At 37.5% G+C, this 25,981-nt stretch overlaps 1 protein-coding gene across 1 annotated transcript in view; it reads left to right on the top strand.

The window, feature by feature from the left end:
- PDE10A (phosphodiesterase 10A) overlaps window positions 1–25,981 on the top strand; it is a 394,215-nt gene that overhangs the window by 190,255 nt on the left and 177,979 nt on the right. Inside the window, exon 3 of the mRNA XM_078155052.1 lies at window positions 18,364–18,392. Coding sequence (XP_078011178.1) covers window positions 18,364–18,392 — 29 coding nt within the window. The remainder of the gene's footprint in view (window positions 1–18,363; window positions 18,393–25,981) is intronic.

The following is a 25,981-nucleotide window of genomic DNA, read 5'->3' on the forward strand; positions in this document are numbered from 1 at the left end:
GCTCCCTGTTCTTCCTGTATAGTGAGAAAGGGCTAAGGAGATAGAGTGCCTCCAACTACCATAGGTACATAGCTTCTATTTCCCTTTTAATTCAACATTTCAGGAAAAGTGTATCAAGTACTTATATGAAAAGCACTGTGAAAAGCCAGCAATAATGTTATATTTTCACAAAAGCAGTTCTCATGTTCTCAAAGTTTTCATTTGGTTCTCATGGTGATCCTTATGGCAGCATCTATGTTTTCTCAGGAGAATTTTTTTTTTTAATTAAGGGCTCACCTAGTATTTTCTATCTATTCTAGATCTTTATTTTAATTGTTTGGAATTCTCTCCCCCTTGAAACCTTCTGGCTTCTCTGGCTTTCTTCAAGTCTCAGTGAAGGTCCTATTTTCTATAAGAAGCTTTTCTCAGTCCCCTTTGATGCTCTTGCCTTCCTTCTAAGAATACTCCCAATTTATTCTGTATATAACTTGTTTGTATATGATTGTTTGCTCTTTTATAAAAGGGCAGAAGCTATTTTTTCCTTTCTTTTGTATCCTCAGTGCTTAGCACAGTGCCTAGTATTTAGTAGGCACTTAATAAGTTCATGTTGATGAGCTTATAAATTATTAAACAATCAATAATTAAACAATCAAGAAGTAAGTAGTGTGATATAGTAGAAAAAGAGCCAGCTTATAGTCAAGGAGGCCTGGCCTTAACCATACTGGCTGTATGTTAGAATAGTTGCCAACCTCTCCTCCCAATTAATAATCAAAATAAATACCTATTCATTATTAGGAAATAAAGATGCCAGGGATGTGGCTTCTTTTTTGTTACAGTAGATGGAAAAATGGACGTGATTCATATTCCTGGCGTGGTGCGGGCATACTGTCCAGGTTTCACAGGCATAAAATAATGAGGTCAACATAACGGCTCTGTAGACCTGCAGTCTCGTAGTCAGTCTAATACTGCTTCCCTTCCACATTTTCCTTCTATGTGCCAGGCTCTATGCTAAACCTTGAAATACAAATACTAGCAGAAAGAAAGATAGTCCCTGCTTTGAAGGAGCTTACATTCTTATGGAAGAAGACCAAATATAAAAAGAAGTGGAATTGGAGACGGGATTAGAGACAGAGATACCAGGTGCTAGGAGCATGCCGCAGAATGCAGCCTGCAGAGGAAGGGTTTGGAGGTTTGGAGAGGAGCCATCCAGTCAGAAGGAGAAGCAGAGGGAGTGAGCTTCAGGATGAAGAGGTTTCTGGGGCATGGTAAAGGAAGTCAGCAAAGTACAGCCTGGAGAGGAATGAGACCCCTGGGTTCCTTGCTAAACCTTGCATGCCTTAGCTTCTTTTCTTCTTCTAATACCTCTCCCCCATGTAATGACACTGTTATTAAAATGGAGCCTGAATTTAAATTTTAAGAGGAAAAAACCCTAATTCTATTTAAAACATCATTTTCTTTGATTTCATGATATTCTCTTTTTGAAATTACTATATATCAGTTATCACAGCATGTCTATGGCTAAATCTTTGGTACATTTTGAAGTCATCTGAAATAATCTATTTGTTTCTTAGACATGATAAAAGGAATGATGAAGATGCTAGTATATTACTTGTGGTCAGAATAGGTTAAACTTTAATTATGATGTGTGGTTTACCTCTCTATTAATAGTGATCCTTTGACCCAAAGGTGTGCTGGAGCTAGCTGGTACCGTCTCTAGCTGTTGTTAAATTTTCATTGTGAGCATTTATACTTTGGGAATTGGCAAACACTACAAATGTGGCCTTGATTTATTTTATTGATTGTATAGAGAAAATATTAATAATGAAGATTAAACTTAAAAGTGTAATGAATACAGGGCTTGTTTGCTTTTTTTAGAGAGCTAGTTGTTAAAAACTTACCTGCATACTACTGCTAGTACTCATTAAATACTATCACAGCAAAGTTAGTAACAGCATGTTAGTCAGTTTATTTTTTGTCTAAATAATCTTCAAAAAATATTGGCAAGTGTAGTATTAGACAAAATTTCACACGCACACATATATTTTTTTCCTGAATTTCATTTAAAAAATATATCAGGAGCGGAGGATTATAGACTTTTACTTGGATTGAAACACATTATACATTATTATACAGAACAAGAGAACAGATTTATTGAGATCTCACTTTGTATCCTAAGAGGCAATAGAAGCAATCAGTATTCCATAATATGCTTATAAATTATGTTGGAATCTTAAAAGAAATAAAAACATTTTAATGTAAGGGCATTAAGTGAATAATTGACATTATTCTCATAAACTGTATCATCAGGACAATCATCAGCAAATTAAGAAATCAGGATTCTTTTGATATTCCAAATTCTTAACACTAGCTAAAAAGTTAGGAGCCCTTAATTTAGTCCCATGACTGATAATAAATGTGAAGGAATACATAGATTAAAAGTCTAAGTACTGTATTAAGTGCTGTTTTTAAAAATAGCATGGTGTGTTAAAAGTTTCTGGTATAGCATTAAAACTTAGCCATGGGAGGTTTGTAAGATTCATGTAATACACCATTTAGCATTACCTTCTAGTTTGAGAACAGTAGTTTTTAGACTGCTAGTCATTAAATGGGTGTATTCTTTGAATTGGTTACTCGGGTGGTTTCTTTTTATCCACTGTTGGTGAGATAGTTTATTTAGAACTTCAGTAAAAACATCTTCTTTCATTTCATATTACATTTTTTAGAGGGAAGAAGCAGGAGCTTTTTAGCTATTTGGAATTTAGTGAGAGAAAACACAAGCTGGTATAAGAAACTAAAAGGATGGTAGGTAACTGCACCCCTGAGTAGAAGACATCAGTTTGGTTTGAGTTCAGCTGAAGGGAAATGTAAATTATGTCATTCAGTTGTGTTTGTTTGTTGGGGATAATATTTTTTTCCTTGGGACAATCGTTTGTAAGATGGATTCCCACATACCTGGGATTCTCTTGAACATAGTGACCCTTGTATTGATCTTTATTGTCACTTTATGATTCTACAAGGGAAGTAAGATGCAAAATACTCATTTTTAAAGTACGAGAAAGTGTTCTTTCTGGGTTAAGTGACATCATTTGCTTAAAATCCAAATTTATAAAATTATTTTTAAATGTTTTGGAAATTGGAGGTTGAGAAAAAAAAAGGAAGTGGTAGGGGTGGTCTGTTATTCATTGTAAGAAATACTAAAAAAAAATTCAAAAGGAGCTGGTAAGTTCATATATTTAGATGAAAACCTTCTCGCCCAGCTCCCCTCATTTTGGGTGTGATATAATTTAGGCCTAGAGATATAAAGTAACTTGTTTAGTGAAGGATAAAAAGCTAGCAAATGATCTAAATGTAAACCCAGGTCTTTTGACAAAGCTTTCTACCACATTCATTACTAATTAAATGGCACTTGGAAGGGGTGGGGAGGACTTTAGAGTGTTTTGACCTGGATTTGGAATTAGAAGACCTAGGTTTAAATCCTTGGTCCAGCTTTTTACTTCCTCATAACCCTGGGCAAATTCTCCATTCCTGGTAAAAATAAAAGGGTTTGATGAGATTTTTAATGTCCTTTGCAGTTCTAAGTCCTTAATTCATGATCAAGGTAGAGCTCCTGAAGACCCTGTGACAGAGATAAAATTTTTTAACAGTTATGTCTGAAAAGAAAGAGGACCTGACATTACTTTTTAATATGGTTTGAAAAAAGACAATGTTCAATGAAATTTCCCAGTTTACACTGAGTTGCCAAACTGAAGGAGATAAATTAATAGATCTTGTGGTTTTATGAAGCTGCATATTTGGTCAGGAAAGTCCTAAATGTTCTTAAATGTGGACATTTAATATGATTCGATTTTGAAGAACATAGAGGCACCCTCTGACTTCTAATAGCCTGATTCCATCCTGCAAATTGAAACAATTGTCTGGCACCTGTGCCAGGGGAAAGAGTGAGTCTTTGCCCGAACCTTAGAGCATGAGAAATGTTTCCAGAGTTTCCAGATTCTGTGGTTGAGGTGAACTGGAGAGGGGGCTAAGGAGAAAAAGGGAGTCAGGGTGGGGTGCTTCTTGTCACTAATTAAGCCACAGTGTGCATTTTCTCCTAGAGACAGGGATATAAATTGTTATTGGGTTCCCAAGCTAGCTCATAGAAAAACCTATGTAACATATAATGTTAGCTCAACTCTAGCAGTGGCAGTAGTAGCAGCAGTAGTAAATTATGGATTATGAAGAACCTTTTGTTGGCTCCTCTATGAACATAACCACCATTTATTACATTGGAACTCAGTACATTTTCTCCAGGAAATAAAGAACTGACAAAAACAATCAATTTGTAAACTGGGGGTATAAACTAGATTATATTTATAGAATAATATGCCTTAATCTCTCAGTCACTGTTTAGGAAAGGAATTCTTTGAGTCATTGTCATCTGTGTCTTGAAAACACTGGCCTGGTATGTTTTTGTGGTTATAAAGAGCAAGGAAAATTGTGGGCATATTTAGGACATCAGAAACAAGGCAGAAAACAGTATCCCATCATTGTACTTCTGTGAAAGTCCTACTCTGATACTTTATCATAGCATATACATAACTATGGGTTCTTAACAGTATGCCAACAGGACATAAGCTGTGAAAGGGCAGGAGAGGTACATTCCTACTGTCTCTGAACCAGTCTAGTTAAGGCTAGAAGGCCTCTGGCAGCCCAAGGGAATAAGAAAAATAAAAATGACTGAGTTCTACTATTGGAAGGGCCATTAGCAGCTGCCTTGTCCAAACCATACCCCAAAGAAACCCCTGTATAATATACCCGGTCATCCTGGCTCTCCAGGTCTTGATGAAGACCTCCAGGGAGAGAGAATGTACTACTTAAGAAATATTTCCTGCAGCAAGCCTGAATTTGTCCCTTTGCACTTTCACCCTTTACTCCTGCTTCTGTCCTCTGGGCCCAAGCAGAGCAAGTACAAAACCTGTTCTACGTGTCATCCCTTTCAGGTAGGTACATGAAGATATCTCTGAACAGCTTCCATCTTTTCTTTTCTAGGTTAAGCATACCTAATTCTTGCAATTGCATATATTTCATATCCTTCATCAATTTGGTTATCCTCCTACGGATGCTTCAAGCTATCAATGCCCTTCCTAAGTTGAGGGCCCAGAACTGAACAGATGTCATCTGATAAAGGCAGAGGGACCATCACTTCTTTATTCCTGGAAACTGAGCCTTTCTCTGTGCAAGCCAGAATCACTTCTTTTGGCTGTCCCCTCATACTGCTAACTCCTATTAAGCTTGTTTTGATGGTAAAAGTATCAGATCTTGAAAAACAAACACCACAAGCAAAATAAAACAAAAACAACAATGCTGTCTAGCCATGTTTCACTCTTTGAACCCAAGTATAAGGCTTTAAATTGAAGTCAATAAATTTTACCTTTTTTTTTTTTGATCCTAACTTTCATACAACTATTCCTCCCAGCTTTGTGTAGCCTTCAAATTTAAAGTTGGGGGAGGGATAACTACATGCCATTTATGCCTTTATTTAAGTCATTGATAAAAATGTTAAATCACACAGAGTTTTCTAGGTTTTTCAACATAGGTTTCTAGGGTCATTGCCTGAAGACCTTCTTCCAAGTTGACTTTGAGCCATTAATTTACTACTGTTTGAGTGTGGCTACTCCACTAGTTCCAAAACCATTTAATTGTATTATCTAGAATCTTGTCTACTTTCTTTACTTTTTCACAAGAATGACATAACATATATTATCCAATGGTTTGCTAGAACCTAAGTAGCATTTCTGTGACACTAATTTAGTTGCCCATTTGTTAAAAACAGAAGAGTTAATTTTATATGACACATTTTTGCTGAAGACATGTTGGCTTGCTATAATTTGTGCTTTTACACATTGTAGATTTTTTTTTACAAATCATTTCTTCTATTATCTCTTCTAGAAAGTTCCCAGTAATTAAATTCAAGTTCACTGCCCAATAGTTTGTAGATTTTATTCTCTTCCCTTTTTTGACATAGAGGACATTAGCCTTTTTTCAGTCTGCAGTGCCTCTCAACATCTGAGATCATGTATAAATCCCTGGCAGTGGAGCAAGAATCCCATCTGCCAGTTGCTTCAGTACTTGATGCTGCGGTATATTTTGATAAAGTGATCTGAATTCAACTCGGACAGCTTTATGTTTTATCATTTTCAGTGCAGAGGTCATTGTCCTGGTCAGAGAATATAAGCAAAATTAGCACTGATCAGCCCTGCCTTCTTCACTTTCTTGTCATCCTTATTGTCCCACCCACTCCAAACAATGCTCCTATCTCCTCTTTCATGAGCCTCCTAATTCTAATATTGCAAAAACCAAACCAAAATAAAACAAAGACACACCTGTCTTTGTGTTGTTCTTGGCTTTCTTTGCCAGACTCACCTCATTCTGAGCAGTGGCATTTCTGACACTTTTTTAAAAAACAGGACTGTGCCCTGTTTTGAAGGATGAAATTATCATTCAGGCAATTCCAGAAGTTTTTAAACTGCTTTGCTTTTGGCAACCAAGTGCTAGTCTTATCATCAATTTCCTGAAATCCTCATCTATTTCCTCTCTCTGTCTATGACAAATATGATTCAGGATTAAGGAATGAAAGGAGCTAAAGGCTTGTAGAATAATTAATATGATTGAGATGAAAGCTGACATAATGATTGAATGTGGATATTTTAACTAATTCAGATGAGAAATGGAATAGCTAAATCTTGCTTGTTTAGAAATCTCATATTTTTAAAAATTCAAGTTGAATGTTGTTAACACACCCAAATATCACAAGTATGTAGTTTTAATTTATTATACATTAAAGATCAAAGGCATGATCACAGATTGACATTTGCCTTCCAATTGTCCAATTTAAAATACCTGTGGTGCCATTATGCTGATTCCACACAGCCTAGGATGCTTTATAATCTTTTAATGCAGACTAGCTTAACTTTTTTCTGTGTCATGGACCCCTTTGGTAGTCCAGTGAAGCCTCTTGACCTCTGCTGAAAATAATTTTTTTTTCGTGTTCATTTTCTTTATTGACAATATTACTAAACTAGAAGATGAGGGCAATGTTACAGATATAATTTACCTACATTTAAAACAAATTTTAAAATAAACTCACAAAGGAAACAAATTCTTTTGAAATGGTTATCATTATATACACACATGTGCATGTATACACACAAACACATGTGTATATATTTTAAAGTTCATAGACACCAGGTTAAGGACTCCTGCTACATTAGTGGGCAGCAAGGTGGTGCAGTGAATAGAGTGCTGGACCCGGAGTTGAGAAGACCCATCTTCATGAATTCAACTCTAGCCTCAGACACTTAACTAGCTGTGTGACCCTGGGCAAATCACTTAACTCTGTTTGCCTCAGTTTCCGCATCTGTAAAATGTGCTGGAGAAGGAAATGGTAAAGCACTCCATTATCTTTGCCAAGAAAACTCTTAATAAGGTCACTAAGAGTCATATGTATTTCACACAATCAACTTGATCAGATTATAGGGTGTGGACCTCTTAAACGGGCATCTAAAAGACACCTCTCATAGAGGTGTACAGGAATACCTCAGAGATACTGTGGGTTCAGTTCTAGACTACCACAACAAAATAAACATTGCAATAACACAAGTCGCACACGTTTTTGGCTTTCCCAGTACATATAAAATTTATGTTTACACTGTACTTTTTAAAGTTTGCAATAGTATTATATCTAAAAAACAATGTGCACATATTAATTAAAAATATTTTATTGCTAAAAAATGCTAACCACCATTTGAGTCTTTAGCAAATTTTAATCTTTTTGCTGATGGAGAATCTTGCCTCAATGTCGACAGCTGCTGAGGGATCAAGGTGGTTTTTGCTGAAGGTTGGGGTGGCTGAGGCAATTTCTTAAAATAGGACAACAAGGGGGCAGTTAGGTGGCACAGTAGATAGAGCACAGGCCCTGAGGTCAGGAGGACCTGAGTTCAAATGTGCCCTCAGACCAAACACTTGACACTTAGTAGCTGTGTGACTCTAGACAAGTCACTTAACCCCAATTGCCTTTAAAAAAACTAAAAAAAAAAATAGGACACCAATGAAATTTGCCACTTCCATTGACTCTACCTTTCACTTGAGCATTTAGAGGCCATTGTAGGGTCATTAACTGCCTTAATTTCAGTATTGTTCTCTCTCAGAGAATAAGGATGCTGAAGAGAGGGAGAGACACTAGGGAATAGCCAGTCAGTGGAGCAGTCAGGACACACACATTTATTAAGTTCGTTCTTATATGGGTATGGTTTTTCGCACCCCAAATTAACAATAGTAACATCAAAGATCACTGATCACAGATCACCATAACAGGTATAATAATAATGGAAAAGTTTGAAATATTGTGAGAATTACCAAAATGTGACTCAGAGACGTGAAGTGAGCACATGCTATTGTCATAATGGCCCAGATAGATTTACTTGACCCCAGGGTTGCCACAAACCTTACATCTGTAAAAAAAACAAACAAAAAACGCAAACCTCACAATATCTGTGAAGCACAATAAAGCAAAGTGTAATAAAACGAGGTGTACTGATTTGTACTCAGAAAAGGAAACAAAAGGTGGAGGCAACTAGGACTTGGGGGTCTCAAAACTCCCCTCTCGGGCTCACCTGAGCCTGAGCCTCTCCTGGAAGTTCTGCCTTTGGGAGTAGGAGAGTTACAGGAGGAACTGTAGACACTTGAGGACATGTAAGATGAAAAAATATCAATTATTTTTAAAAAGAACTTGCCAAATTGACCAGAGGCTTTTCAGGTCTACTCTGTTATAGCAAATGAGATTTATAATCTCATTTTGCAGATTATCATGAGGCAGGTAGGTGGTACATGGATGGAATGCTGGACTTGTAGTCAGAAAAACCTGAGTTCAAATCCTGCATTGTATATTTACTACCTCTGCGATGCTAATCAAGTCAACTTAATGTCCCTTAGCTTCAGTTTCCAAATTCAGTATAATAGCACTTAACTCACTAGTTGTTGTGAGGTTCAGATGAAAACCTTAAAGCATATATAAATGTTAGCTATTATTATAACCTGTCTAAAAATTTGAACTAATTGTCCACATAAGGAAGTGTGAAAATCAGTATTGCTCAAAATATGGTAAGGATCAACTAAGAATGTGGTCTATCAGTACATACCAGTTGAAAGATACTGTGGATAGAGAGTAAATTGGGCTCAGAAAAGGAGGAAAAGAACAGGCTGGATACTATTTGGGAAATTATATTGGCCTTTTAGTGATTTCAAGCTTCTCTCTAAGACAGAAACCCATTATTGTAGCCTCAGGGCGTAACTAGAATGCAGCTATCTTGCTGCAAACTCTTTAGTACCCACTGTCTCTGAGAAATCAAACTTTCATGTTACTGAAAGGATAATGGAGAAATACAATGAAGTCATGAGTTAGGCTTAGTATATCATCAGTGGTGAATATAAAAACCGTGTAAGCTGATGCCACCAAAGAGATGTGTGACCAAAACAGAAAGTGGGCCTAGTGAAAGCAAGGCATGACAAATGAACAACCCAGATTGTCACATTGGTACACTAGTAATATCAAGAAGCCTAGAAGGCATGTATTTTATTTCTAATCATTTACTTCTTTTTAAAAAAAAATATTGCTTCCAGAAATATTAGTGTAATATGGTTTTCCCTTTATCCTTTCTCTCTTTTGGATATATGATTAATAGTAGAATCACTTAGTGAAATGATTTCTACAGTTTAGTGACTTTTTGAGTATGTGCATTTTCAGAAAGGACCAATTTGTTGCATGGAAAATATATGTTTGTTACAAGGAAAGGCTTCTACTTGGGGAGGAAAAGGAAGGGATTGGCAAGTGAGCTGGTAGTTGATAGAATCCAGAATGAACATCAATAAAGCATTTCTTTAAAAATGTGTAAATTATTTCTTAATTACTAAAGGAGACACAAATAGCAGTTTTGTTACTAGATTGTTAAATTAAATATACATACTACTTAAATGAACTGTATATAATGGGATCAGATGAGATAACGTTCATAGAAGTGCTTAACACAGCATCTGGCACATATATAAATGCTTATTTCCTTTCCCTTCCCTAGTAGATTTGGTGTTCTTCAATGCGTATGTCACATCTCCTGTCTCCCAGGACCGGATCTCAAATGTCTTGTCTTGACACCTACCAATCTTTTAGGTGTTCTGGGTTTATGCCAAACGTGTTAAAAGTGGAAGTTCCGTAGTTCTTAAACAACGCTACGTTCCTTTTTGTATAATGAAGTATTTGGATTGTCGATGATTAAATTCCCAATTTAAAAATATAATTAAAAAGGGAGAGAGACCAAGAAAAGGGAGATTCCCTGGGTAGAGTCAGTGGAGGATTCAGAGGCGCACCCAGACAGGAAGCGGTGCCCCGTCCAGGACAGGGTGTGATGGGCACCCTTACCATGGGGCGAGTTGGGGAACCCCGAGGCTTCCTGGGAATTGTAGTACCGCGCGGCGGCGTCCCCGCCAGGGTCAGCCCGTGCTCACACCTGTGGTGCCGCAGAGGGCCGCCCACTGGTGGGGGAGGAGGGGGACTCCCGAGCTGGGCAGGCCCGGTGAGAGAGAAGAGGTGAGGCTGGCCGGGCTGAGCAGGGAGGGAAGCCAAAGTTTGCGGAAAAGGTCTGCTCTTTCCCCACGGTCTCCTCCTGTGCCTCTCCCATCTTTGACCGAATTTACCTCAGCCGTAAAGAAGTCAGGAGTTAGGTGGAGATGAACGCATATTTAAATTGGGGCACAGGATCAAACTTCTCCCGAAATGTTGGACTTATGGGACTTTAAAATGTTCCCTGCCTATAAATCCCATAAAGTGGCGGAGGAGGGGAGAAAAGAGGTGTGGCTGTCCTTGTAATCTCGGGATAGCAAAGGGGGGGGCAGGCAAGAGGGACCCACAGTGAGGAGAGATGGCTAGGCCAACCTCAGCTTCTGCAGAAGCAGCCTCGAACACCTGTGTCACGGATGGAGACGTGCACCTTGATGTACCTGTTGTATGCATTTGCCATGTGCAGAGATGACCGCGCGACGTTGGCTTCCCAGGGAGCAGGAGCGATGATATCTGTAGAGATCACTTTCATAGTGTAACGTCTCCGCAAAGTTTGAGGCATAAGTATAACTGGGGGCTATTTTATGTGGATCTTTAAGGCAAGTTCTTATGCAGAGTTTATCTGAACATGTTATTCTCGGAGCAAAACATACATATTTGACATAGATAGTCAAGGTTTTTCAGATACCTTTTTTTTTTGGAAGCACAAATTGAGATGTCGCTTGTTGCAGAGAGAGAAAATATTTTAATGTAGTATTTTTTAATCATTTGAACCATTCTAGATAATGTGGAGGACATTTTAATGATCTTTATTTTTAGCAATGTGTTTTTTACAGAGTATTTTTCCTAAGAGATGCTGAAGAGTACTTTGTTAGTTCGAAAAATCTATTGGGCCATATACAGAAATGTACAACACAGGGACAAGAAGAATGAAACAGCAAGAAAAAGGTATATTTATTGGGCTAGGCAGAAAAAAAAGGAAATTGTATATGAAGATGAAGCTTCCAGACTTAAAGGCCCAGCGTTCTAAACCCTGTGCCACCTAGGTGTGCAAATGAGTGGGCAATAATGATAACATTTGAGAACTTTATATAGCTGTGCAGATGAGTGGGCAATAATGATAACATTTGAGAACTTTATATAGTCCTATTTTCCTTTATGTTTTCTCAAAACATTACATTATGCCGCTTACAGAAAGGAGAATTAGTTTCACTATTTGCTTTGATATTTGAAAATTAGGCATGAATGAATGATAAAGCATTTATTAAACACTTGCAATGGACTGTGCCAAGTGCTAGTGTTATAAATACAATCAAGCAGGACAATGTCCTTGCCCTCAAAACCAGGTTGGAGAGGAGTCTTCCTGGGAGACTGCACATGTAAGGGAATGGTGGCCAAAGAAGAGAGATTTGGATGCAGAAGTCAAAGTAATCATGATTGGAGTTACAGGGCAATTGATTGGTGCAGATTTGATTACTGTTCTGAAAGGTAGAGTTGGAAAGTGTACGTGTGTGCGCGTGTGTGCATGAACACACCTGCGTGTGTATGAAAATAGTAAGAAAGCAACATGGTGTTTCAGTGTCCAGCAACATAAAAAAAAATCAGAACCAACTTCATCAATCAGAAACTCAGGGTGGGAGGTTGAATTCTGGGTGAGAGGTAGAGGTTGGGGCACAATGAAAATCCTGGCTCTTGAAGGTAGATTCCGGTTTAGCTTCTGACACATCTTGGCTGTGTAATCTCAGATGAGTCATTTATCTTTTTAACCTTGCTAGGTAATTCTCTAACATAGAAATTATCTGTATTGATAACGGGAATTTCTCGTTTGATCTTCCCTATTCCATTGAATTTACATCTGGGCAAAACATACTATTTAAGAACGATCCTTTTAGAGAAAATTAAAATGCTTTGTATTCAATAACAAAGTTTGTAGAGAAGATAGTGAATATTAAATCATTCAGTTAGCATGAGCTATTTTAAAAAATTATCGCATTATCTGATGATCATTATTCTTTAACTGATACAAGAGATATAGTAGAAGCTGGAGGGTTGTCTGGTGCCAGTATCTGAGAAGAAAAAAGTAGATGGTTTTGTATTTTTTTCCTGTTGTGATTTTTCTGCTTGGTTATTTATGTGGAAAACACTAAGCATTTATTCAGTTCCTTGTTTTTTATTCTCTAGGGTAGAATAAATAAATAAATGTGTCTCTAATACATAGTTACAGTAGGGTTCCTTCATAGGGAATAATATGATTCTCTTGACGTAATTGTACTCCACACAGGATCCCATGAGGTGACCTATCCTCTCCTCTACTAATGATCACCTTGCCTTGGTTGACATTCTCAGACTTCCCCTAGGGTGTTATCTTTTGTTTTCCTCTTTTACTGGTCTGAAGCAAAAAGAGCACTCCTCAGTCTTCACCTTTCTGTAGATGTTGAAGATTTTCTGAAGAATTTAGTAAAGGTCTGTTTTCTGTATACATGAAAACTAAAATGACTAGTGTCCAAAGGCTTCTCAAATTCACTACACATTTTATATCTAATAAGTGCTAGGCATGTGGAATGGCTTCATAGAGATATAATTAATTCCTTTAAAAAATTTTTTTTCTCCACATAGTTTGTTGTTAAAAATTCCACGATGTTCGAAGAAACAAACTTGTTGGTAAAAAGGATAAACAACAACAAAACCAAGCACGTTTTCAAGGGCAAAGTAATGTTTTTGCATCCAACAGGAAACTTTTTGGTGTCTACTAAGTATAGATTTTTTTCAATTTGTTGTATTATTTCTTTATTATTATTAGAGCATTGCAAATTAAAAAAATGGATGAATCAATTCAGGAAAAAAATCCTGTTCCTAAGTTCTCAAATTTATATTTTATTCAAGGCCATGCTCAGTGTAGTCTTTTTTTTTTAAATTTTAGACTTAAATACTAAAATTTAAATACACCATAGAGAAAAGAAAAAGAAACATTATAAATTTAAATATTGAAAATTAAATACTCTTACTACAATCTTAACTGAAGTGGTAATAACTAACCCTAGTTTGCTACTTTTATGGAATCTTGCATGCCCCAGAGAATATTAGGAAGCAGGAGGTGATTTTTCCATCTCCAGGGAACTTAAAAGAAGTTGCGTTTTGAAGGCTAGGTTTATATTATCATTCATATTAAGAGTGATGTAGTTGTTATTTTTCACTTGAAGAAATATCATAAAAGGAAATGTTAATGCTGAGAAAGCATTCGAAGTTTTAGATTAGCTCATTTACCTTTCAATTTACAATTAATCCTGAGACCTAGTCTTAATACCAGCAAATTGAAGTGAAGGACCTTGGAAATACATTACTGGGCATAGAATTTTATTTTTGTTCAGTTGTTTCAGTTGTGTCCCATTCTTTGCGACCCCATTTGGGGTTTTCTTGGCAAAGATCACTGGACTGGTTTGCCATTTCTTTCTCCAGCTTGTTTTACAGATGAGGAAACTGAAGCAAGCAGGTTAAGTGACTTGCCCAAGGTTACATAGCTAGTAAGTGTCTGAGGCTAGGTTTGAACTCAGGTCTTCTTGACTCCAAGCCCATGCTCTGTCCACTGTGCCATATGGCTACTTCCAGGGTTTTCTTTATGATACTGAATTCATTTCTTTTCTGGTAATAATTTATAGTTTTTTTACTTACACTGTAGAGAATGACATAAAAGAAGAAATAGGAAGAAAATTCAATATTCAATATAATTTCCTCTTTGCCCTGGCCTAGAAAGATTTCTCACAGATTTCTTTGAGTATTTCTTATAGATTTCAAGTCTAGTTGTTTGATCTTATGAGCAACATACTAATCCAAAAAGTCATAACTTGTAAGCTTTTGTTCACATGAACATTCAAAACCGAAAATGTTCATGGAAAATTAACTTCTAAACAGAAAAAAAGTGAACAAGAGTGTCTCAAAGTACCTTTTTAAAAAACGCTACAATCCAAAGGTGTCAGATAATGGTTAGTAACACTCTACAGCTCCAAAATAAAATGTAATTGGGGGAAATATTTAATAAAATAAATAAAGTACAATAGAATGTAGATATGTGTTTTTTCTATATGTGATTTTTCTAAATCAATATGTGACCTGCAGGGATTATCTGGTCCAATTTTTTCATCTTAATAAATGAGGATACATTGAGATGAAGTGACTTGTGCCAGTTCACAGGAGTGGGTAGTGCATGATAAGTGTGGTAAAGTCACTGTTCTAACCAGGTCAGGACTTTACAGCTAGTCCTTTTTGTGAATCAGAATCCTATTAGTTTGTTTATTTTAAAATTGTCTCTGATGTCTTTTAAGAGGGGAAAATGCAAATGCCTTCCAGTACAAAGAGTACATGTTGCATGCTTTGTAAAGTATGACCTGCAAACTAAATATGTATGAAATACTTTGCAAATAATTTGATATTCTGTGCAGATTATTGCACCTGTAGTCCTCAGTAAGTCTGTATAAGCCATCTTTGTTCAGTTGTTGAAACTTAGACTTCATGAATAGATTGTGCACTCTCCCTTTGTGTCTATATTTTGTGATGTAAAGTAAGTGAAGCAATTCAATAAAAGTGTGACTCAACAGGTCACTGTAAGATCATTATTCTATAAGAAAAACTAATCATAGGAAAGGATTTGTTTTTCTGTTCTATGACATGATTTGTAAAACGCAGCCTTATCTTCTTGGCTGTGTTACAGAAAATATGCATCGCGGTTCATGGTGCTGGTCAGAGTCCTGGAAAATCTCAGTATCCTTCTTAGTTTCCATGTGACTTTGGGCAAGCCTGTTAACCTCTCTGGGCCTTACTGAACTCATCTTTAAAATGAAGGCTTGTATGAGAGAACCTTTGAGGTCCTTTCCACCTCTACATCTATGATCCTGTGATTTTTGATACCTAAAGTCCAGTAGATGGGCAACAAAACTATAATATTTGTAAATGATGGTTAATTTTGATTCAGTAAAATGACTAAGGGATTATAATCATTTGGCAAAATTGAGAATCCTATAAATGTGCTACAAACCCATGAAACCAGTTCAAGAGATATTTTTCATCTATTTGCACATCTTTAAAAAAATTGTTTAGGTTTCACATTTTATATTCATTCACTCATTTAATCAAGTATTTATTAAGTGTCTACTACTTTACTTGGCATTTTGTAGGGTTTTGGGGACATAAATACAAAGAATGAAACAATTCCTACTCTCTAGAAGCTATTGAATGACTGTTACGTGCTTAGGTTTAGTACTTTGTTAGGCTCTGAGGAACAGGAGTGCAGTAATTTCCTAATTGCTCGCCTGGCTTCGTATTTTTCTCTAATGCCTTTTTTTTTTAAACAAAGTCCTACTAGGGTAGTTATCCTAAAAACACTTATTTCCTCAGTGTCTTGTCTCTGCTTAATAACCTTTAATGGCCTATTACTGCCTATAGAAAAAAGTCTAAACTCCTTAGCCCCTTTCTCATTCCTAATCTAGGTCCACGTTATTCATCTAAGCTACCCATATGATGAGATCAGTTTATACAAGGAAAGAGTGCCACCGCCTGGGAAAGGGATGCAGAAAGCATAGTAGAAGTAGTCGTTCAGTTTTCTATAGAATTTTCAGGCATTACTTAATAGTAAGTACTTCTTCCACAGCAACCCTGGTAGTGAGTGTAGTTTTACCAATGAGGAAACTGAGATTCATAGAAGTTGGGTGATTGGTCCATCATCATGTGACTACTAAATGAGAGAGCAGTAACTGAAACTCAGGTCCAGTGCTTTCCCCACTACACCATGTTGCCACTCACTGTACCACAAACGATAGCAAATCTTCAAAAGAACCGAATTTAGTAACCTATTGGTACCGGGAGAATGGAGCATACTGCCAGGTACAGGGGACATGGTAGAAATTAATTGTTTGATCCAAAGAAATAGATGAGGATGTAGTTAGTCATCTGAGTCCTAACTTATATCACCATAAAAAGGATACAGAGAGACAGCTGAATTCAGTGAGAAGAAGTGCAGGTACCTCAGAGAGGTGGGTCACCCTTACGGGGAAACCAGATGGGGATTGTATGATGGAACAGATTTTTGTACAAATTGTCAAGTGACAAGCATTTCTGAAACTCCTTTCAAAGTGCACTTTCCATTTTTACAGCCTTCAAGGATCCTCAGGTCTTTAAACTCAGATCCTGACAAGAATCTTATTTTGGGATATTTTTTAAAGTTGGTAGCATTGGGATGCTTCATCATGGACTCCACATAAAAGGTGATTTCATAGGGTCATTTCAGAAATCTCTAAACTGTATTGTTGAACAGATATAACACTTCTGTAATAGATACAGAAACACTCTAATAAGGCTGTTGATTCCTTTGAAGAAATTTAAATCTCTGAAAAATGAATGCCAGAAAATGCTAATGAGAATTAAGCTTTCAATATAACCCCCATTAACTAATGGTAACTTAGTCTTAGGTGAAATGAATAGAGAAGAATCACATTATAGAATGTTTTTGGACCCCACAGCATGTCAGGAGCAGTGTTTTATTAATTTAATATAGAAGCCAAGTGTTTTTGCAAATCGATCTCTTAATTATGGTTGACTGACACCAAATTATTCCAGATGTCCTAAAGGAAGCACATGAAGAAGAGGTTCTTCTCTATTTCTAGATTGAAAGTCATTTTTATTTATTTATTAGAAGCTTTTGAATGTAGAACTCTGCTACATAGTCTTAGTGGAATCCCCATCTTCCTTGCTAGACTGTGTGTGGATCAGCTATTTATATAATAAAGAATTAAGAGACGAATAGGCCTTTAACATGACTGAACTATTATTAAACAACTAAACTGGTCTAGGCAAAAACCAAATCTATCAAAGCAAAAGAAATAAAAATCCAGCGTGCAACACTTATCGTTGGATCCACATAAGAACACTGTGTTGATGAATTTGAACTGGCTGGTACTTGGGCTAGGTTGGACAGCATGCATGCCTGCAAAGGGGTTTTTGATTAACCATGACTGAATGAAGTATTTTTTTTTTTAAGGAAAATAATGAGTAATAGTTGATTGATAAAAAGATAATGTTAGTGGAGGAGGCTTTCAGGCAAGGCCTTTGAATGTTAAGTACCTTAAGATAAAGATAGAAGCAGCACCTAGAAAGTGAATCCTACAGCCCAATTCCATTCTGTCGCTGGGGGCTCTCTTCCCCACTTAGAAGGGCAGAACAGAAAACATTATCCAAGCCTACCTGAGCCATGATTTTGCAGAAAGGAGGTAGCAGATTTTATTTAGTTCTCTCCAAGAATCTTCATCTAAGTTCACAAACCTTGTCTACCCGCCTAGTATAAAGAGAGGCCACTTAGACCCTCCGACAGCACTTTACCCAGACTAGAGCCACTGTCCAGGTTTTCCAGAAAGTTTTCCCCTTTTCCCTACCCTCCTTTATGCCTCTGACAGGTAAGCCCTGTGCTCATCCCCTCTACTTTCATTCATATTACTTTTCAACTTTACCCTAAACTCTATTCAGTAAAGAGTGGTAATCACTTAAATGAGAGCTGTGCCTGTCTGATGCCAGTCTACAACTAGAACAAGTTCTAAGCCAGAGACTTAGAGTTCAGATTCAATACAAAATAAGCATACATACATATATAAACATACATATATTTGTACCTAATTTATGTTTAGTCTTTAAATATTAGAACACACATATTTAAAAACCAAATTCTCAGATTCAGTAAGAGGAAGATGTTATGGAATATCATGGTACCTCATGACCTGCTTGGAGTTTCTAATTATTATTTTTTTCCTTCACAGATGAAGGAGTTTGTAATGAAATCACCCGGGTAAGTTACATGAAGAATTATTTTCTACTGTTACCAAATAGAAATCAAGAAACTCTGATGAGCTTCTGTGTGTTTATATACTTCATGGAGCAGCACTGTATTTAGAAAAATTCTTGAGGCTAGCTAGGGTGCCCAGACATAGCTGGTTATTTGGGGGGAATGATGTTTGGGAAATGATGACAATCTATTATGCCATTGTTGGCAACACTGTAGGGTTAGTCACTTTGGCAAACACTGAGTAAACCTGTTCACATCCAAGGGAAATAATTTTGTTAACTTTACGTAACTCGGGGGACTAAGCTCCTGGAGGACAAGGACTGTATAACACCTAGTGTGTTGTGGGTGCTCAGTAAGTGCTAAATTATTGATTAAGCCCATAAAATGAAATCATATTTCATTTTACATCCTCTGTTTCAGTAACCTATTTAAAATTGGACAGACTGTTTGAAAATCTAACGTCAGAGCATTAGAAGGAAAACAAAACCGGGTTAGGTTATCATTCATCCTTTTTAGTGTTAAAAATGAACATTTGAGAATCATCGATAGAATTGCCTGTACAAAAATCTGTTTACGTTGCTGGCCATAAATAGAAGGAAAACCTTTGAAATGAACAAGGATAGCTAGCTTTTAAATTTTTTTTCTTTGTGTATTACTGTCCATTTGTGAATAACAACCCAAATACGAGGAACTTAAGAATCAAGACATTAATTGATCCAACACACATTTTTCAAGGTCTTTTTGTGTGCAGTGTGCTGGAGTAAGCACAGGGATGAAATACAAGGATAGATAAGACACAGTCCTTGGCCTCAAGGAGCTTACAGTATAGGCTGGGTAAGGCACTTGCACATGGACACACACACACATATACACACGCGCGCACACACATGAATGTAATGAAAATTAGAATGGGATGTGTATTTGAGAGGAAGACAGAAGAAGAGTACAGAAGTCTATGAAATCAAATGAAGTTTGGGATATCAGGGAAGGCTTCATTGCAGAAGTGATTTTTGAGCTAAAACCTGAAGGATGGGTAGGATATCAGTAGACAGAGGTAGAGGGACCAAAGGAGAGTATTACAGGCCCAGGTAACCAGCTGCCAGAACACAGGCTCAGAGATAGGGGAGCACAGTGTGTGTCCAAAGTGGTTTCACTTTGACTGGATGAGGAGAGGAATATTGAATGTAAGAATTAGGAGGGCATTGATAACTACTTTCTGTATGGTGGTGGGAATGGACACTAGATTGCACGAGGTTGAAGGAGAGTGATTCATGTTATATATGTCCTGAGTAAGATTTGTAGGCTGAATTTCCTGTGAGTTACACAGTTCATTTGCCTCTTTCACTTTATACTGTAACACATTTCCCCCAGAATAACTCTCTGTATACCATGGACAGCAAAACTTTCTGACAACATAAATATGCACATTTATTTTTAACAGTAGTACTAAAATTGCCCTTTCATTTCTTTTTGTGTGCCATAAGCAAGAGGCCTCCTTGCCTTTTTCTAGTTTCCATGCTGACAAATGAGTTGATGATGAGAAAATGAAAGCAAGCAGGCATATCTACTCATTAAAAATGTTTGGCAATGAAAGAGGCGTGGGACAGTACTTTGAGGAGGGAATAAAGTAGAGGAAAGTCTGGAAACATAGATAAAAAGCCTTGAGGGTCTTTGTAGAAGGAGGGGAGTAATACAGGAGAGAAGAGTAAAGATTAAAAAAAAACATGAAGAGATTTTCCATACAAGCAAGATAGGTCTTAAGAGAGTTGGGAAAGAGGATATCAAGGAGTACTAATAAAGGGGAAGATATTGATTTGGGGGAGGAGAGCTGCCATTTCCTCAGAGGAAAGAAGGAGATAATAAGTGAAGATCCGTGTTTTGAGGGCAGATGGAGAGGAGCAGAGAAAGATTTCTATCTTGAAGCCAGGCTGTGCGCAGAAACTTGAGGTTTAGAGCTGACCCTACAGGGGATGTGATAGGTAGCCAAAGATGAGCTAGAATACATTTGCTGAGCAACAGACTGCATCCAATTGACATGATAATATTAATGATGATGATAATAATAATAATACAAGAAATAATGATGTAATGATAGCTAATATTTATGTATAGAACTTTCAAGTTTGCAGTTGAGGAACAGAGAAAAGGCCAAGTTGGCTGGATTGCAGAGTGTGTGAGAAGAGGAACTTGGGAAGAGAGGTTCTGGCCAAGCTGTGAAGGACTAAACAGAAGGAGTTTAAATTTGATCCTAAAGGCAGTAGGAAGCCAGTGGAGTTAATTGAGTTAAGAGGATTACGTGGGCATATCTGCATTTAAGGAAAATTACTTTGGCAATGTGTGTAGGATGGCTTGTAGTAGGGAGACTTGAGGCAGGAAGACCAGTTACATAGTTGCAATAATTCAGATCTGAGCTAAGGTGGCTGTGTGAATAGAGAGAAGGGTTTAGATGAGATGGGAAACTTGCTGTGCAGGTAGAAATAGACATCTGGGGTAGAAAATAAGGAACCAAGAAGAATGGTATAAACTGGGGAGATGGGAATTGTGGGTTTGTGGGGGAGGAGGAAAGGAAAGAAATAAGCATTTATTAAATAGTTACTATGTTTTGTAGACTTTGCGAACTATCACAAAGATGCTACGATAATCATTTAGCCAGGCTAGGTGCTTTACAATGATCTCATTTGATCTTCACAGCAGTCCTGAGAACTAGGTGCAATTTGCCCCCTTTTACAGTTGAAGAAACGGAGGCAGATAGAGGCTTAGTGATTTGCCCAGGCTCCCATAGCTAGTAAGGGTTTGAAATTGAATTTGAAGTAGATTCTTCTTCACTCCAGGTCCAGTGCTCTGTCGTCTGTGCCACCTAGCTACCAAACGATTTGTATGGTTTTTATTTATAGTATAATTTGATGGTTTTTATTTATAGAATAATTTGAGATCTGAACATGTTATTTCCCCTTCATTCCTACTTTTAAAAATTACTTCATTTAAGGTTATAAATATTTTGTTCCACCAAATTAATTTTATTATTGTTATTTTTATCTGAAGTCTAAAAAATCAAGGTTTAAACCAAGATCCCCGGACTCAAAATTCAGGGGTCTGTCTAGTCTTAGCTCATCCTCTCCATACTGGCATGTGTCACGTGGGTGTTGGATAAATCTGGCCTGTTCCTCACGGATTTCCGTTTATATGCCACAGATTCTGTTACTCCATGGGCTCCCATTTATTACTGATTTCTCTCTAGCACATGTGCCTTTAAGCCATACCCTGTGGACTACTTATATCACGATTACACACTCTCCCCTTCATCCATCTACCACTTATGTTCCAGGTCCTTCCTACTACCTGACAGCTAGCTGCCATTACCCTGGAACATGCCTATGAAACTAACAGGTAGCATATAGGAGGGAGGGAAATCTCATTTTCTTAGCTCAATCTCTCCTTCTAATATTTTCTTCTGAAGGCCTGTTCTGCACTTTTCTTCTCCTGATTTTCCATGTGTTCCCAGGGGAATCAACTCACATTTGCAAAGATCCTTCCTTCGCTAACAAAACTGAGCATCTCTTGGTTCATTATTTTCTGCTTTATTGGTGGGTTGACATAGAATATTGTTCCGATGGCTTTTCTCAATGATTTTGTTCTATCTAGCATTCTCTGAACTTTTAAAACAAACCAACAAATGAAGCTTTTTCCCTCTGCTCGTTCCTCAGAGAGCTGAGTGGTTCTGAATGTTACAGTGATGCTCATTTCTTATCAGGGTCTGGTCTTGCCTTCACACTAGCTCCAGCTTATCTTTCTATACCTGGAAAATGCTCCTTTGTGGTCCAACCCAACTGGCTTTCTTGCCATACCTCACACATGACATTTCATCTCTTTTATGTTTTGTGTCTTGGCATAGGCTATTCCTGTGCCCAATTGTCCTCCTTCCTCACTTCCTACTCTGAAAATTCAGAGCTGCTCTCAAAGCTCAAATCGACATCAGCCTCCTACATGAAACCTTCCCCAATACCCCAGCTAGTTTGTGTGTTAGTGTATGTATGTATGTATGTATGTATGTGTGTATATATGTGTGTGCACACAGGTATTTGTAATTATATACACCCACACAAATATACACACACGCATATTTTAATCTTTTATATTTATGTGTGTGTAGACATACATAAAGATGTAGATATATAATTGTGTTGCCCTGCCCCCTCTTCTGGAGGCCTTATATTTATCTTTTTATCTCCAGCACCTAGTACATAGTAGGTGCATGATAAATGCTTGTTCACTTACTGATTGGTGCACCCAAGGTGGAGACTTGACTTTAAAGGTTCTTTCCAACAAGGTTTCTACATCACTCAGCTCTCTGTGGATGACCTCTTTGATCTTTGCTGTCCCTGTAACTGACCTTAACACCCATCCCACTCAGATTTAGAATGTAAGCTTCTTGTGAGTAGAGGTCGTTTCATTCTTCGTGGTGGTATTTCCAACACCTAGCACAGTACCTGGCATGTAGTAGGCGATTAGTAAATACTTGTTGGTTGATTGATTGCGCTGTGAAATTAATCTCCTGCCGTGATGGTAGAATCGTGGAAATGGTTTCAGGTGCAGTATTCTAAGGCTAACCCTAAGGAGTTAAAATGTCCAGATCTTTCACTGAAATGTTAGTAATGTTGCCTGAATCGTTGGATCAAGGGACCAGAGTGTTTAAGTAAACCCAAAAAATACAGTCTTAGATGGGCCAGATACAGCTGTACTCCAGAGGTCTCTAGATAACTAACCAATTCCCCACTGTCTCCTTAATAACCAGGGAATTCCTTTTGTCATCCAGATCTCTAGAATATAAGTTTGTTGGTGGCAGAGAATGTTCCATTTTTGTCTTAATTGATTGACTCATCTCCATACTGCCCAAACTGGAGTCTTTGCATTTAACACACAGGCTCATATCGTGTTCCCTGTTTTCCAAATCTAAGATTAATTTCCTGCTTTCCCAGCTTCATGGGATCAGCTGATCTGTTGCCTATCAATAACAAACCCCTTCACTCTCACATTCATATCACCTCTAGTATAACTTGCATAGTAGGTTCATTCGTGCTGAGATGTAATTCATTATAGTTGTTCCCTCATGATTTGGAGTCAGAGGTCAGATCCCAGTTCTTTGTCACTCCTGACAAATCATTTAACTACTCTGGACCTCAGTTCCATTATTTGTAAAATTTAGAGGTTGGGCTTGATGACCTCTGAGGCCCCTTCTGCTTCTAAATCTTTAAGACTTCTTTGTTTTGCATTGATGTCCAGACCACCAAACCTCCACAGCTCTCACCCCTCTAGCCCTTGTACAGATGCATACCAACCAATCTATTCATGCTGAATAATAGACTTTTTGCTAAATCCATTCTAGTCTCTGCATCTGCTAAGTGACTTATAGTCTTAACTTCCTACAAATATTCTTTCTGACTGCTGATCAAGCATTCTCTTCACTATGCCACCTCATTGCCTTTACCTCCCAGCCCCACTGCACTACTGCATTCTCCTGGCTGATAGGTATTTACAGCATGATCTTATTTGCAATTTGCTGAGGGAAGTAAAGTAGATGTTATTATTCCCATTGTACGGATGAAGGTGAGAGTCAAAGGGATTAAGTGATTTGCCTGTTGTCAGAATTTGTACATTGTCTATCATTCCTAATTTTGGAGGTAGGATTTGAACTCACACCTTCCTTGACTTAAAGGAGTTAATGTCATACCTGTCAATAATAATAATGAGTTAGCATTTATTTTATATCACCTAAAAGCTTACACAGTATTTTACTTAAATGATTTCATTTGATCTTTGCAACAACCTTGTGAGGGATTATTAACTATTACTAACAGATGAGGAAACCGAGGCCAGGAGAGGTTGAATGACTTCTCTAGAATCACTCAGCTAATGAGTATCTGAGGCAGGATTCAAAGATAAGTATTTCTGACTCCAAGTCCAACATTTTACCCATAGGCCCACCTAGCTGTCTTCTGAAAAGAGTGTGAAAGAGGCATTGGAAAAGAGGGAGACCAATTAAGAGGCCATTACAATAATTCTGGTGCCCAAGAACAGAGGCCTGAGGCATAGATCCACGTTTACAGAATTCCTGCCAGGAGGTGAAATTTGTCCTCTCCAATTTTGGAAGTGCAAATATGCATCAAGAGCTGGTAGGAATGAGCCATGCTATGGAAAACAGCTTAGAGCTGTCCATCACTTTTCTAGCAGCATAGGAGGCTGAGGACTCTGGTGCTTGAATGTATCTTAGATTGCCAGCTCTGTTCTGAGGCTTGGTCTCGTGCAAATCTTGCCTCTTTAGGAGAGTGCCCTCACTGTACTGCTTACTTCACTAGTAATTCAACTCACTGCTAACATTCTTCCACCTACCCACCAGCAGCCTTGACCCTGGGGGAGTACCTTTCTCACCCTTTTCCTTTTCAGCCCTTCTTTTGATTTTGTCTGCTCTTATAAAGCAGTCTCCTTGAGAGAAGGACCTGTCTTGTCTGATATTTGTATCCCTAGCACTTAGCACAGTTTCTGATGCATATTAAGTGCTTAATAAATGCTCTGTTAATCTCAATGGCTGCAAAGCTGATATCTCCAGGTCCTTGAAACAATAGTAACTTGTGAACTCTGTAATCACAAAGATTAAAGACTCAAGAAATGAAACTCATTTGGGGACAGAAGGGAGAAAACTTAAATTTTGTCAAGACCTGTATTAAGTAATTCTTACATTCAGTGCAACCTAACTTTGTCTATTTGATGTGCTGAACTTTGGTATTAAGTACAGTGATCTACTCTTGTATATTTTTGTCCTCAGCAGTATAGGCTCCAACTCCACCTATATTTTAAAATATGTATATTTTTATAATTTGTATTATATATTTTATCTAATATAATAAAAAATGTGAATTATCACATTCCTGACTCCCTTCTAGGCCAACAGGTCAGCTCTAAGGAGCTAAAGGAGGAGGGAAGGGATAGATAGAGGGTCTTCCATTTGAACAGGAGGGAGGGAGGGGAGAAGGGAGAGAATATTTTATGGACACTAGTTTGTGTAAACCATGGTAGGATTTTGGGGGTGTATTGTTTTATTATTTAAAGGATATTATATAGATTTTATTTCTGTAGGACATAACTGCAGGACATAGTGTCCAGATGATAACAGTTGCACAATTGTGAACAAATCTTCCTGTTGTAGTGCCATATTTCCTTGTGCTATTAGGATGATGAAATGCTGTCTATTCAGACACTACCACAAAGTATCTAAGTCCATGAGAAATAAAAATAGTGCATAATGATGTTCATTTGCTACTCTTTCACAAGTTTCTGTTAAGGCAAAAAACTTGTAGGACACATTTATATTTGAGCAATAATAAATTATCACTAGGTGGTGCAATAGATAGAGCGCTGGGCCTGGAGTCAAGAAGACTTATCTTCCTAAGTTCAAATTTGGCCTCAGGCACTTACTAGCTGTGTGATCCTGGGCAAGTCACTTGACCCTGTTTGCTTCAGTTTCCTCATCTGTAAAATGATCTGGAGGAGGAAATGGTAAACCACTCCAGTATCTTTGCCAACTGTAAACTACTCTA

The sequence above is a fragment of the Phascolarctos cinereus genome, unplaced genomic scaffold, assembly GCF_003287225.1.
Source record: "Phascolarctos cinereus isolate Bilbo 61053 unplaced genomic scaffold, phaCin_HiC Scaffold_5;HRSCAF=322, whole genome shotgun sequence".
In the NCBI taxonomy this organism is placed as follows: Eukaryota; Metazoa; Chordata; class Mammalia; order Diprotodontia; family Phascolarctidae; genus Phascolarctos; species Phascolarctos cinereus.